The sequence below is a fragment of the Etheostoma spectabile genome, chromosome 13 (assembly GCF_008692095.1).
Source record: "Etheostoma spectabile isolate EspeVRDwgs_2016 chromosome 13, UIUC_Espe_1.0, whole genome shotgun sequence".
Lineage (NCBI taxonomy): Eukaryota > Metazoa > Chordata > Actinopteri > Perciformes > Percidae > Etheostoma > Etheostoma spectabile.
The window spans coordinates 26,015,511-26,030,457 of NC_045745.1; the positions used below are offsets into that span (position 1 = coordinate 26,015,511).

General features: G+C 39.1%; 1 protein-coding gene across 4 annotated transcripts in view; it reads left to right on the forward strand.

Moving 5' to 3' along the window:
- Positions 1-14,947, forward strand: part of klhl13 (kelch-like family member 13) — a 36,983-nt gene that overhangs the window by 4,289 nt on the left and 17,747 nt on the right. The window contains exons 1-2 of one of the 4 annotated variants that reach the window (XM_032534065.1): positions 1,676-1,773; positions 12,359-12,430. The exons of 1 other annotated variant lie outside the window; for it this stretch is intronic. In XM_032534065.1, the coding sequence (XP_032389956.1) occupies positions 1,676-1,773; positions 12,359-12,430 (170 nt within the window). Of the gene's footprint in view, positions 1-1,421; positions 1,774-12,358; positions 12,431-14,947 lie in introns of those variants that run through there. 2 more of the 4 variants (XM_032534066.1, XM_032534067.1) reach the window with 2 other exon arrangements.

The window sequence follows — 14,947 nt, forward strand, 5'->3', positions numbered from 1 at the left end:
TTTTTTTTTTTTTTTTTCTGGTACCCACATGAGGTACAGATAGCATTGCGCCCTCTCATCTGCTAAAATCCTCTTTTAATTAGTTCACACAGATTTTTTTACACAAGTGATTTTACATGGGGAGGAGATCGGGCATCCTGGTGGCCTAGGGGTTAAGGCGCCGTTATACTCTGATTAACTTATTCTTTTCCAGCATAACCCCTCCGTGTGTGTCTCTGGCCGTGGAGCACTGTTGAATAATTTAAATTTCTTCTTTCTTTAAATTCCACTTCAGAGGGGTTGTTAACTATTGCTAAGTGGAAATTCTAGTGGAACCACATATACAGTGGTAGTGGTTGGACATTTAAGTGGGTCATGGCATCCAGATAATGTTGCTCCTCAAGCCAGTTGGATAAGCCACTGTAGTTTAGCCTAAACAGATGGCCGGGTCAAGACGCTGAGTAGTTGCTTTTTGCATAGGTGAGAGTAGGCATCTTAAAAGTATGGTTAGGTCAGGGCTAGAGAATGGTGTCACCTATCAATGGACCCAGTAGATATACAAATAACATTTCACCCTGATAACCACTGCAGGGCCTGGGGATAGGTCATATCATAATCTAACAAGAATACTGGGCTCCACTCACTCACCTTTTGGCACACTTGTGTATTACTGACAATTTAGTTCTGTAAAATGGTTTAAACTGTGGAGGTTGTGAAATTGGTACTGGCACTTTATAGCAGGTCGCAATAGTCATTAAGTGTATAAAGCTGTATGCCCGTTGGTCCACCTTTTTATTGTTTTACGTTAGTCATGTTTCCATCTAATTATCAAGCAATTTGAAGAAAAAAAATCTGAATTAGAAGTGTTTCCATCAACTGGTTTAGAGCGCATAAGCTACACTATGCAAAGCGTAGTTTTGTCACAAGTTGACGTTACGCGTTTCAATTGTAGATTGCAAACCGGCTTACTAAATGAAAGAGTTTAGAAGCTAAGTTCTCTACTACATCCACTAGGAAAATAATATCTCTATAGTGCTCCTACTGTTTTCTAAAAAATAATCAATTATCATGAATCCCACACTTCAATGCATTAAGGAATAACTGGGTATCATTGGATTGTTAAAAACTTCCAGTTGTAGCTGGTAGATTTTATTTTAATTTTACTGAATGCAATTAAATCAGACAAATCCCACAAAATCGTTGAATCCTAGAGGATGCAAATGTATTTGGTTCAAGGTTACGGAATTGTGTACATGTCAGAGTTATTTCTCTCTCTCCTACTCCTTTAGCTCCCTTCCAATTCTTTATATAGCAAGTCCAGAACTGTGATCACAACTCAAGGTGGCACTGTTGCTCAGCTACTGGGCTTATTTACGAACCCTGAAAGGATGATGGAAGGCTGGGCTTCTCCCCCCCTCCTACCACGAGACAGCCGTGAATGCAGCAGGGCAAGTAGTCGTGGTGGATGTAACCTATTGGCTTCTCAGTGCTGCCTCTAAAGTCACAACCCTGACTGGAGCCTGCACAGCCTCTGCCAGTGTATTTCTGTAGCTGCTGCTCCTGCTGCTTCCACTGCTGCTCTCCCTCCCCCTTAAATGGTGTGGGCAGAGTGGGATGGACGACTGCATTGGAAACCTTTTCATGGAAATGGTCTTTGCTGTTGGTATTGCTGTAGCACCATTCTGGTGACAACAACATGCCGTTGAAATGGAAAAGCGGTTCGCCTGTCAGCTGGAAATTCCCAGTGCCAGTTCTTAAGACATCCAGGTCCTCACCCCTTTCGCCTGCCTACATGTGAGTAAGAGCTTAATAGCATTCTCATTATACCATTGTGGTTATGTATATGGAGACAGATGTGTTTGCTTTTCAGATTTTCTATTAATTTAATTTTTTTGTAAATTATTGTGACACCATTGTTTTTAGTTGCAGGCCTTATTTGGCAGAATGCGATTGAGCCTTGTAGTGTGTCAGAAGACTTGCCTCGTCCAGCATTGCATTTTATGGTTTGCTGGCAGAATGCTTCACTCTTGGTCATTTTGCCGCTAGTCTGGGCATGGCAAGCACCACATCCCAAACTCTTGCCCTCTCCCTGTGGCTATGTTTATTTGGGAACAGGGACTCAGCAGCTTGGGAGGAGCCTGCCTTTGTCAGGATGTCTGGCGTGCCCTGGTTTAGAAGCTATTGTCATCCGGTACTGTTCAGGAGGGGGGAGGGTAGAATGGAAGTGCCTCTCACAGCCTCTTGCCATCCTCTCTCTTTACCCCTTTTCTCGACCTCTTCTGAAATAGACAAGTGTCTTGTTTGACTTTTGTAACATGGTTTTGGCCTACAGAGAGTGAGAACCAAAATAATCTCAAAAAATAAACACAGTTTTAGTGAGGCTAGCTGATTGCCTGAAGGTAATTTCATTGGCTAACGAGGCTTTCTTGGATGGATTTTTACAAAACTGGATGTAAGCACACTTCAGTCATCATGCAGCTTTACTTAGACGCTTAAGAGCTTAATTCTGCTAGTTTTACAGAAATGTTTATTTTTTAAAATTACTGCATCACAGCAAGATAAATGTATGCTCCAACCTCAGTGAAACCGGTGACATCTGCAACATAGCTAATTCTAAATGTAAACTAAATGCACATTCACCATATAGCCCTTACTTTCCAAGTAAACCTTAAGGAAAGCTTGACTAAATTGTGTCACTTTGTAAGCTCTTTACAAAATGGCATGGTGAATGCTTCTCTATTTGCATTATTGACTTGGTGATTATGGTTTTAATCTTTTATTTTACTAGGTTAGTTTAGCTGACACACAGGATCTGTAACAGATGTAGCCAACATGTTTCAGTACATCATTTAATGGAACAGTGAGCTAAAATTGTAAATTTCCATCTTTTCCGGTTTAAAAACTCCAGTCTGCAGATATGTTGACTGTGCGCCTCATTGTTGGTGATTTCTTTGGGCTCTTAGTGTGTAATAAAGCTCTTTCAAAATAAAACGGCACAAAGAAACACCAAGTGGGACTATAGACCAAAAAAAATGTATTTCTTACTGTTGAGAATATTTGTTTGTCATGAACTTCCGTGGAGAAAATTTGTGGTGTGTTTTTATCATTTCACAATTTAAATACCCAGTGGTATGCCTGTAGCAATGCGGCAAATGTTATTCTTGCTATATCATTTAGAATTTCTATATAAATAGTCATAGACCAGCCATGTGCTGTACATTTCTGTTTGGTGTACCAATTTCATTACTTCTCAGTAATTTTAATCTTGAAATATTATCTTTTTTGACTTGGTGGCAGTTTAATTTTTTAAAACTCTCCTTTTCTTTCAATAAACAATGCTGTGTCAGTGCGTTAAAGGTGAAGTACCGTATTAATGAGTTATGAGTGCTGGTATCTCTGCAAGAAGAGGATTTTCACACCAGCATTTGTACATGTCTTTCAAAAGATTAAGACACCTCACCCAATGGAAACTCAAGGACAAGAGTGCATTAGGTGTTCTTAAGTGGCTGCAGACTGCTTGTGTGTCAGAAAAGGAGATTGTGCGCACACACTGACTAGTGTCAAGTATATTCAAGCTTTGAGGCTCCACCTTACTCTGCCTCACCACACCACTTACTATTTTGAAACGTGTATATTGTAAGCAGTGTTTGAAGGCACGCTGATATTGGGCCCCCAATTATAGGTTACTCTGTGGTCAGGGAGAAGTCACTTTTTATAGGTCCTTTGAGTGGTGCCTCTGTCTGTTTGGCTTTAGAGACATTTTTAACTTGGTATGTTGCTCGGGTAATCTTCGTATATGTGTCAAAAGCAGCAGAATGATGGAGGAAACATGAGAGACAGTTTCTGAAACATCTGATGTACACAAATTATAGAGAATTGAGATTTGTTTTTACAATGTGCTTATCTGTTTTGAAACCGCTCTAATCTATACATAGACTGGTGAACTGCCTGTGGTGCAGATTTAATGCCAGCAAGGAATGGTTAAGGTTCACTGTCAGTACGGCCCATAGAATAATCTTCTGCTCAGTAAAACGCCATTGGGTTTATCTTTCACCCCACAAGAAATCCTTGAAACGAATGCTATCCCTCATCTTACAGTGCTTCAGTACTAAACACTTAATATGTGTGACTAGGGCTGGACAATTAACCGCAGTTTTATCAAAATCGCAACATGGACCAGTGCAATATCCAAATCACAGAAGTGGCACAATATTTGTTAAAGGCAAAATATGTGTCAAACCATTCTGAATTAACTATTGTGGTGCTGCAGAGACCATCCTACTCATTGTATCCTACAGACCAATCTTTTTTTTGGTATAGATTCTCGCATAAATCACACTATAATCTTTAAAAAAAAAAAAATTATTTTAATATTTTTCAATGAAAATGAGAATAATGATCCAAAAATGATCATTCCCTCCAATATTGTGAATCATATCGCATTCCCTATATCAGTCAAAAGAATAGCAATTGCATATTTTCCTCATATTGTGCAGCCCTATGTGTGACTAGTGTCTCTAGTGATCACCTCTTGGACTCGTCATGGTGAGCCAGCAGCCTCAGCTGCGGCAAAGCCTGTTTGATTCTAGGCGGGGACCTTTAGTACATGGCATACTTCTTTTCTCTCTCCCCGTGTTCCCTGTCACTCTTTTTCAACAATGTCTTTATGCAAAAATGGGAGAAAATCAATTATTTAAAGAACATCTAAAAATTAAGTTACACGGTGCACGTTTTGACCTTTTTTTTTTTAGATTTTGCTTTAGTCTTAAAGTGACTGCTGCTGTCCCTTTTTGTTCTACTGATTTATATTTGTTGTTTGAAAGAAACAAACATGCTTGCTGCTCCTAAAATGGCTCAATACTTTTCTTAAAGCCTAGTCTTTAGAAATATTCACAGTGTTAGTTAAAGCCAGTGGGACAGGATAAAATCCTTTACAGTTTGTACAGCTACAGGTAAAATGAAAAGCATAACAGAATTTTGCAAATGTAGGCGCTTCACATGTCTCATGTGGCTGTGAACTCTTTCTGCTGAATTCCCTGTGCTACTGCTATGAGTCCCTAAGGCAAACGCCCCATTAGTTTACATTCTTTAAATCTTCAAATTAACTTTGTTAATAATCTGCATTAATTTGTTTGGTCAATTAATTAATTTATCATTTCTAAAATTATAGGAACGTAGCTGATGTGATAGCTGACATCAAACTGGATAAGAGCTGGGCTTGCACTTATTTACTTTGACTTTGACCATCATCTGACAAAGACAATTTTTTTACGTTTTAAAAATAAGAGGGTGCCCAGATAGCACAGAAGTTTATACCTCGACGCAGCAGACCCGGGTTTGACTCCGACCTGCAACCCTTTGCTGCATGTCATCCCCCTCTCTCTCTCTCTCTCTCTCTCTCTCTCTCTCCCTCCTTTCATGTCTTCACATGTCCTGTCAATTAAAGGCCTAAAATGCCCCTAAAAAAATTAGATAATTAGGAAGACCCGGCTCCGGTTCCCGGCCAATGCATCTCTGCTTTACTACAATGTGGAATCAGCCCTTGCACAACTAGGGCATGTTTGTGTGAAGGCAAACAATTAATTTCTGATCATGTTGACCTCTAGATTTCAGTCATGAGGTTTAGCTCCATTTTGTCTGTTGGTGCAGTAGGCAACCTAAGAGTCTGTGATGTGTGTGTGATGGAAGATGAATACAATGTATCACTATGTGATTTACGTGTTAATTGGACTCAGTTGGGGAGGATATGCCAGCAGAGATGTTAAAACTACAATGCTGTTCTTAGCCAACATACTGTGTGATTGAACTCTTTGTCGTGGAATTAAGGATAGATCACAAATCCACACATTAATGTATAGATACAATTCTTAAGAAGTAGCACACATTATTTGGATACATATTTAAATGTACAGGATGTTTGTCTTTCGGAGCTGTTGTCAGAACCCTAATGATGTAACGTTGGTTACTCATTCTTACGTGTGTCGGCTTCTCCGTTTTGATGGAAGGCAGAGAATCAGCTGGTGTGCCACATTAGCTAAAAAGAAGCTAAACTGAAACAGTCTGCGCTTTAAATAAGGACGTGAATTATTAATATGCTCTCTATATTCCTGTCTAGATAGTCACTGATGAGCACAGTGATGTGGAACAATATATGGTCATTTATATAAAACATTTTTAAATGAGCTCGTTTAATTGTTTTCTTGACAACCACAGAATATTGTGTGCAACATCTGCCACTGTTTTAAAATGAGTGTAATGGTTTTGATATTGCTGTGTCACACATGCGCTCTGTTGCTGGAAAGATGATCAACTTTAGAGCATTGAAATGAATTAAATGAATTTAATTCACTTGCCCCTTTTGAAATACACATTTAGTTCCTGCTGACTTGTGGCCATTTTGTACAAAATGCAAGAGCCAGACAGGGATCATTGAAAGGCCAGAGGGGATGCATAGGCAGTCTGGCTGGCAGAGCATCCAGTGAGTTCAGTCAGGTGAGACTGGCATGTCTGTGCTCATCACACACACACACACACACACACAAACTCTCTCTCACACACACACTGCTGAACCTTGAAGAGTTACCACACAGTTGACCAGTCAGTGATAAATATGACATTTAAAAATAAAACAAAAAGAACCTGATGCATTGCAGAAATGTAATTGAACTGAGTTAATAATCTTACTGCTTGCCTTGGCCAAAGTCTCTGTTATTGCAGGTTTGAAGACTGGATTGGAAAAAAAAATCTGAGCCATTCCACAGCAGAGGTTCCCAAAACTCTTATCTAAGTAGATGATTCTAAATCCGGAGCCTGTCATCGGGTCAGGTCAAAGTTACTTTACTGTTTGCCAGTTCCATCTTTTTACACTGTAGCACACAACAGAAGGTTCACACTTTCTCACTTACTGGGAATTCTCAGTTTGGTGTAGCTGAAGGATGGCGCCTGGGTGAAGCATTAGGGTTCATAATTTTGTCATAAACAACGGCGTCTCTTGCCATTCCTTGAATCTCTCCAATGATTTCTGTGTTCGTCCTTACTAACAGAAATTCCCCACACCACATCATCCCGCCAGTTTGACATTGTCCTTGCTGTCTTAGTGTAAATAGGCTTTCCGTCTGATGTCCGATCCAGCTGAATTGAACATTTGCATTCTCGCATACAGCCCCACTGGGTAATTGGATAACTTAAGGGGGTTGCAGTGCATGTGTGAATGGGGCTATAGTTGCATATTGTGAATTAATTGTAATTTGCCTCATCTAATGGAAGGTGGACAGCTAGGGGAATCAAAAGTATGTAACAACTTCAATATTGGTGACCTATATGATTGTGGAAAGATCTACAATAATTGTGCATCCCTGTTTAGATAGTGACAGATTAAGCTCCTTTGTAGCTATGCCCTTCTGCTTATTTGAGTACAGGCAAAATGATGCTGACACATCTTATTCCCCATTGCTTTGACACATCTCTGGTCTTTTTGTTTAGTCCCTGGATTCTGTCTTGGGTTTACACCCACTACTCGGTCTGCATATGTTAAATTATTCCACATATCTTCAGTAACTATACAATTAACTGTATTTGGAGCTTTTTCTAAAAAAAAAAAAGAAGGAATGTAAGCCTTCTTCACAAATTAGTATTATTCTGGTTGTAGTTGTCCATTTTAGTTTGCACATACTCAACTGGGTCATGTTCCTTCTCTCAGCATCTTTCAGGTTGAACTAGCATTTGGCACATGTTGACAGATTGTCCGCTCCACCCACACGCATACACGTTAAGAAGCTTGTTTGGCTTTTAACCACTCGTGGCGCAGCTTGAAACTGTGTTTTTAAAACTCAATTTTAGGTATTTAAATGCCCCAGCCCTTTTTGATGTAAAAGCCTTAACCTTAAAGTGCTCTCTGACTATAAAGTGGAACTAGAACTGCAAGCAGTTATGACCGGGGTCCAAGCTTCCCCGGCATGATTCCCCCCTGGCACACGCTGCCCCTGATGACCCGTGGAGCCTGCAAAAGCAGCGCCTGCGAAAGATGAGCATGCGAAAGCAGAACACAAAGCACGAAGGAGGCAAGGCAAATGTCAGGAAATTTCTCTATATGTGAACTGGAAGGTCTGTGGTGAATTGCAATAGCAAATTTCCTATTCATTGAGTAAAAGGCCAAAACGCGTCTACGTTCATTATAGCGTACCTTAATGGCCAATCTTCAACAAATTTGGTACAGAGCCTTGGAGTGGGATGTCGAACAACACTAAGTTTTGCCCTGATAACTATTAATTTGGCCAAGATATGCTAAAGTTCGTATTTTGTTGCGAACTACAAAAATTAGTTTGGCCGTCAATTGCGCATAGTTTAATGTAGCAAAATTCTTTTGATAAAGTTTGGTCAGCTCCATCTGGAGATGCTATGTACCAGGTTTTGTACAGATCTGTCGCACAGCCTAGGAATTACAGACTCATTATAGCGTACAGACTGCTCAGATTATTAGCATTATTGGAGCAATTATTTGGAGAACATGGATAGTTCATCCTTGTTGAGCTGCTGATACTTTGAAAATATCAGTGGACTTACTGCTTAACATAATTCAAAAAACAAATCACTAAACAGCCGCTTCATGCAATTCTTATATCTGTCGGCACATACTTTGTAACACCCTGGGGGGTTGTTTGTTTTCACATGTTTTCAAATTTTATTACACTTTTACTGTAGCTCATGAAGACTTCATCTAATACTGGAGCTCATGTTTTCTCTGTTTGATTAAAATCTAATCTAATTTTAAACCAGAACTCCATGTGTGATTTTCAGCATTTAAAGTCTGGAAATAGTACATTACAACCATCTATTCAGTTGGATGAGCTACAGTATTAATTAGGAAAGTGCCAATTTTCATCTGAACGGGAAGAGCAAAACACATTTGTCGGACACATGGAACACAGATGTTGGAAATAGTCTGATAAGTGATCACTTCCTTTTTACTGGAACTCTATGAATGGACAGAAAAGAAAATGGCTCATTGTAAAAAATGGCTGTATTCATTATGATTACCATATTCACATTTTCATATTCCCATCCACCAGACCTGGTGTCACATTTTCGATGCATCACCGTCCTTGTGATGAATAGAAGGCCTAACGAGAGATGACTTTTAAGACCGCAGAATTACCTCTTTTTCCTCTGCCAAAGGCATCTCGCTGTGTGGTGGTGGTGGTGGGGAAAGGGAAACGAGCTCCGCCCAAATCTCTGAAATCATTTATTTCCTCTCAGTTAAGTTTTCAGTTGAGTTAAAGTGAAATTTAAGTGTTGCTGCTACAGGAAAGGTGGAGAAGCAGCTGCTGAATGTAAGCATGTTTGTATATTAGAAGATAATAACCCATTTGAAAATCATGTGGCTAGTCTCTTGATAGGTTTATAGTTTTTTATGACTATAAAAGTCAATTTAACACCACATTATATTTATACAGGGGGGTTTCTTTTCATCAATTGCCATAAGGAATAAGATCTCCTTTTCCCTCGGAGTAGAAGCTGTTCAACATGTAGCTTTATTGCATTGCTGTGCTCCGTGATGGACTCTTCAGTTAAGGTGTCTCGTCATTGCTCTTTTTGCTAGGACTCCACTCAGATCACTTCAGAGAGATGCTCTTGTATTGTTTCCATGCAACTTGTCACCTTTATTAATGCCTTTTCTATTTTTCTGTGTGAGTGGCTGTGATTCTGCTGCTGGAGTGTATGTTCTGAGCACATCAGCCAGACCGTAGGAGTCTTGTGATCTTTTTGTCTACGCCAATTCCTTTGCTGGCTCATTGTCTTTTTTGCTCTCAGGCTCTTCCTGTGTTCCTCTTATAACAATGTGTCAAATTAGGCCACCATAGCTGTGAGCAAATAATGTAAGCAAAAAATGTAATGAAACTTTTAAATGTCTGTGTAATGCAGTTTGTACAAAAACATGTCCAAGAAAAATGGCCTGCAATCATTTCAGTCATTTTTTTATTTGCAGTACGCATTTTTTGGGGGGGATATCTGATGTTTTTGTGATTGTTCTTCCTGTCTCTTATGAGTAAGCAGTTATTAAAACTTTGTTCATTATTCCCTCACATCTAGTAGTTTGCTAACTTTTAACCGACCTGTGAGCTACTATATCTCAGGTATCGCACTACTGTAAATTCATTTCATATTCAGTTCTCTTGTCAGAAAAGATTCGGTGTGTGTGTGTACGATAGACTTGGAAAAACTGTGAACCTATCCTTTACCGTGGGTGTCAAAATAGTTTTCCAATAAATTCCACAATGCAAGTTCTTAGATATTTTGCTCCAGAAACCATGTCATTGGTCTTTTAGATGTTAAAAAAACCTGAAGTAGATGAGATTAATGAAGTTTATATCAATGCATGGCATTGACGAGGCAGTCATGAAAGCTATATTCATTAATCTTTTAAGACCCTTCCACTGTCATCCCAGGGAAAAAGCCAAGTTGACTTCAGCTTTTTGAACTGTCACTGGTGGAGGGATGTTTTTAATCGTTTTACTGACATGAAAGGATGGGGTGGTACCCTTGTTTCGTCATTACTTCTTTTTCAATCCTTCAACTTCCTCCACTGCTTCCTAATGTTTCCTAATGTTTCCTCTCTTTCTCCCAGCCCAAGTAGATGGGGGGGAAAAAGCATCTTTTATGAAAACATTTTAAAATGTTTTTGTTATTTGTCCTTTCTGTTGTAGTAAACAATGTATTTTCCGGTGCTTGTTGTGGGAAAAGGCATAAAAAGGAGGAGGCTGTGAGAGCAAAATTGTCTAAAGTGTAAACTTGAAAAATGGCTGCACTCTGAACTAATCACAAGTCTTGCTTTTTCCACATATCTACAGAATTGGCCAGGATTGTTAAATCAAAAGTTTTTATCTGTACCGTAACCATGTATGCCAAGTGATGATTCTTCCCTAATTTAGTTAGTACTATTATGTTACTACTAATCTAAGATAAAATGTATTCATAAGTTCAAGAATATTTTTTTGGTTATTAGGCCCCAAAGATAAAAGCCTTTTATTTTCAAAATCTATTATTTTTAGTCCCCCTATTCCAAAGCTTCTGACAGTATACCCTCTGAAGGCCTTTTTGTGGTTGTGCATAGAATTGACGGCGTACCCCAGATAACTCACAGACCCCTCTGCATCTACGCTGGACCCTTCAAAATGTAACTACACGTCGCGGCGACCCACGTTGCTCGGCCGTGGCTTGGTAGCAATGCATTTCCTCCGACTTATTTCCTGGTTCTCCTTCTCCATAAACGACATAAAATTAAGGAGAGGGTTAACTTTCCCTGCTACAGATTTCCCACCTTGGTCAGAGAGCACAGGGGAGACCCATTGTTTCTCTTACTATCACTCTAGAGTCAGCACTCACTCCAAAGCTAAGCTCCGCCACTCTCTCACTTCTCCCTCGCTCTATCACCCACTCCCCACACACACACTCGCCGGCTCAACGCACACACCAGGGCACAAGTATAAACACTAGGCCACTTGCGTAGGCTACGGTGAAAGCTCTGCGTGAAGCCTCCGCACAACCATGAAACGGCCTTTAGAGATAAGCAGTTTTATTATAATGCATAATTTGAGCTGAGGTTTTACATATTCAGTTCATCCGCATGTTGTTAAAGTTGTGAACAATGTACTGTGATAAGCTGCTGAAAAACCCCGACATGCCAAACTCTTGTGTATAAAGTACACTTAATGATGCTGTCTTTGATGTCGAGCACATTAACATTGCTGCAAACAAATATTTGCTACAAAAGAGTGATGGCGTCCTGAGCAGAGAATAAAGTCACACTCTCTCTGTGTGTCGTAATCTGAATTTCTCTGTTCTTTGTTTGGCCACGTGTGCATGTTAGGGCCTTGTGCGCCGGTATCCAGTATTGGCATCAGTATCGATAAGTTAGGGAACAGTCTGTGAGCGCAGTATTTGGTGTACAGTACCTTTTTTAGATCCCAGGCACGGTTCTGTGTTGTGATAGCATCATGTATATATCTTTAAACATGGATAATTATGTAAGAACCTAAAAGGTTTTTTTATCAGTGTATCTGAAGAATAATCTTAACTGTAGTCATTTTAAAAGTAAATATAAAAAAAAAGTGATACACATAAAACCAAAAATAAACCCACAGTTAGCGTCAGTAATAGGCAATTGACAGACTAATTGTGAATTATTCTGATGTTTAATAAATTATTTTTTCATTTGTCAGTGCTGAGCCGCATTAATGCTTTCAGACATGATTATCTTTAAGCACACCGCTGATGCAGCTAAGGATTCGGTCTCCAGGTTCTCCGGTGTGTTTGGGAGGAGCAAAACGTATTATGTGGGATGCTGTAGCTGTTGTCTTTTTTTTTTGTTTCATTTCGGCAGCCACCAACACTCCTTTGTGGTTTGGACAACTCACTCTCTCCTCGCTGCCTGTCCGACTTACCACCTGACAGGGTAAATGTGCCAGTTCATTGCCTGTGCTGTGTGTCAGTGTGATTGTGACCACTGTTTAGGCTGTGCTAGTTATTTAGCGTTGTGTGGTAGTGTTCAAAAATTCCTACTAGACGTGGTCCATGATCATCTCCTTTTATAAAATTTAGTTTATTATTGATCCCATCCTCTCATCATCAGTTTCTTTTATCAAGATTTGTATACAATAGACCTCAAGCATGTGTGGCTTGGATCATAGTTGTTTCCTTACCTCACGTGGTAGCAGAAACCTCCATGTCTTTGTGCTCATTTTGTATCTGTTTTTGATGTATTCTCATTGGTCTCCCTACCTGTTTGGCAGGTCTTGTACAGCATGTGAAAGGAATGACAAGTAGATTCCAGCTGACCTTCTCTTAATGTTTATCCATCATAAACCCCAAATGTCTTTGGCCTAATCGTTAGTCTCGAAAAGAGATTGCAGTTGACTGTTAGATGGTTGAAGTTAGTGGTGTGTTCATGTGCAAAGATGTGGGGTGAGCCAAAACGTTTGATCAGTCAGCCTTTGTCGGCTTTGAGTTTGGCTCGGAGCATCGGAGCCCTGAAGTGAAGTTTCTTGGACAAGAAATGTGAAGGAAAGTTTTCATTCTCACAAATCCTTAGGTAAAGTTGCCATGGAACTGTTTCCCCTCAATTACTTTCTCACCAGATAATGCAGCTAAAGCAGCGTTGACATGTCTATAATGTAGCCGTTAATAGTAATTTCCCCATTGGGGTGTGATAAAGAGTTTAAATTATTATAACAAATGTTTTTCACTTCCAAGTGGCTTTGGACAATTTTGAATCACAACTTTGCAAATAAATATCGTTATTATGCATTTCCACTGTCTTTTTTTGTTTTGATGGTTTTCATAAGGCCTAGCATGGAGCACAACTCTCAGCATCCTCATGCAGTCTGTTCAGTGAATCACTCATTCTGCAATAGTAGAAAAATAAATTATTATTGAAATGGAATAGTTTCATATGAATGTGCACATTGTGATCAGTACAGATCATTTCCATTCTATTCTTAAACATAAAGTAGCAGAAAAAAGCAAAGGCTTCTGCTGCTCTTGCATACCTCATTTGTTCTTTTTCTCCAAAATCCCAAACCACAAGCCCTTATATGGAAATGACAATTAAAGATTTGTTTTACTAAATTATATGAGTGGTATGGGGGGGGGGGTGTATTTATTAAATATGTGCTTCCCTTTTGATTGCTGCTGTTAATCTCATGGCTGAATGATAGAGGTCAGCATTTAGGTAGAACTAACAAATACATCATTAACCTGCCACAGATTATTCATTCAGCCATAAGTGGAACCTTATTCTGTCTGTTTAGGTGTGTCCTGATGGAATGACTATATTTAACATCAACTCTCTGCAATCTGTTTTTTAATTGTGTTCAAATAAAAAGGATCTTGCACATTTCTCCTTCTCAGTATCACACTTATTAATAGCCTTTTGATCGTGATCCTTGTCAGAATCTTTAGATAAATAAAACACCACCAACATTGTGTCATCAGATGTGTCATGGAGTATTATCTTTAAAAGATAATAGACAGGCAGAGCAGCCTTTTATGTAACAAAATTTACAAACCTTGCATTGATAGTAGAACATAGTGATATGTACGTCTGTTAGCCTACATAAAGACTACTCTACCTTTCTGTTGAGGACATTCACAATATTATATGTGTTTACTCTTAACATAGTCACATTGAAAGTTTGGAAGTACAGTGAGTCTGAGTGAAAAAGGTAGCTTCTCAGCTTTGAGGACATTCTTTAGTTCTTTATTGTTGACATGTATGTCCACCTGCACCTGAAAAGAATATTAAATGTGCACATCTTCACATTTATACTATTTTTGAGTGAGGGGAAAAAAAGAGATTATTGTTTTCAATTGAAGTGAAATACAATTTGCATATCAGATTTTCAGCCTAAATCTGCCACATAAGCGGACAAATTAATTTCAAACATTTTTCCAAATCATCTTAAAGTTATGTTTTATTTATATAGGTTGATTAGCATCCTCTCAAAGCACCGGGGACATTTCCTTGCAAGTTATAAAACCACTCTGCTAACCACAATAAAACTCAAGTGTTCATCCACACAAGGACTTTAGAATTGCTTCATTATATAAGTAGTCCACCCAAATAACCATTAGTCTATTACATCTGACAAGTGCTGCCTGCTCATGGGCCTGTTTGAAGACACAAATTTACTGTTCTGCTGAGCCTCTCATTTATTGTAAAAGAATATTGTATCAAAACCAGGCCAATCTAAATCTCAAAATGAGCATCTTTGTGACTATTCTGTCATCGCTATAAATTGCATAAAGCATAGTTGTAATACTTTTTAGGCTCAGTTTTCATTCAGTGTGTGAAATGCACCTGTTTGTGGGCCATTGTGTTGTATAGCCCTTCTGTCCATGTGCATCACCTCTTACTAAAAACAGGGCAGGTTAAAGGAGAATTCCAGTCAATTTCAACATGTAGCTCTGTTTT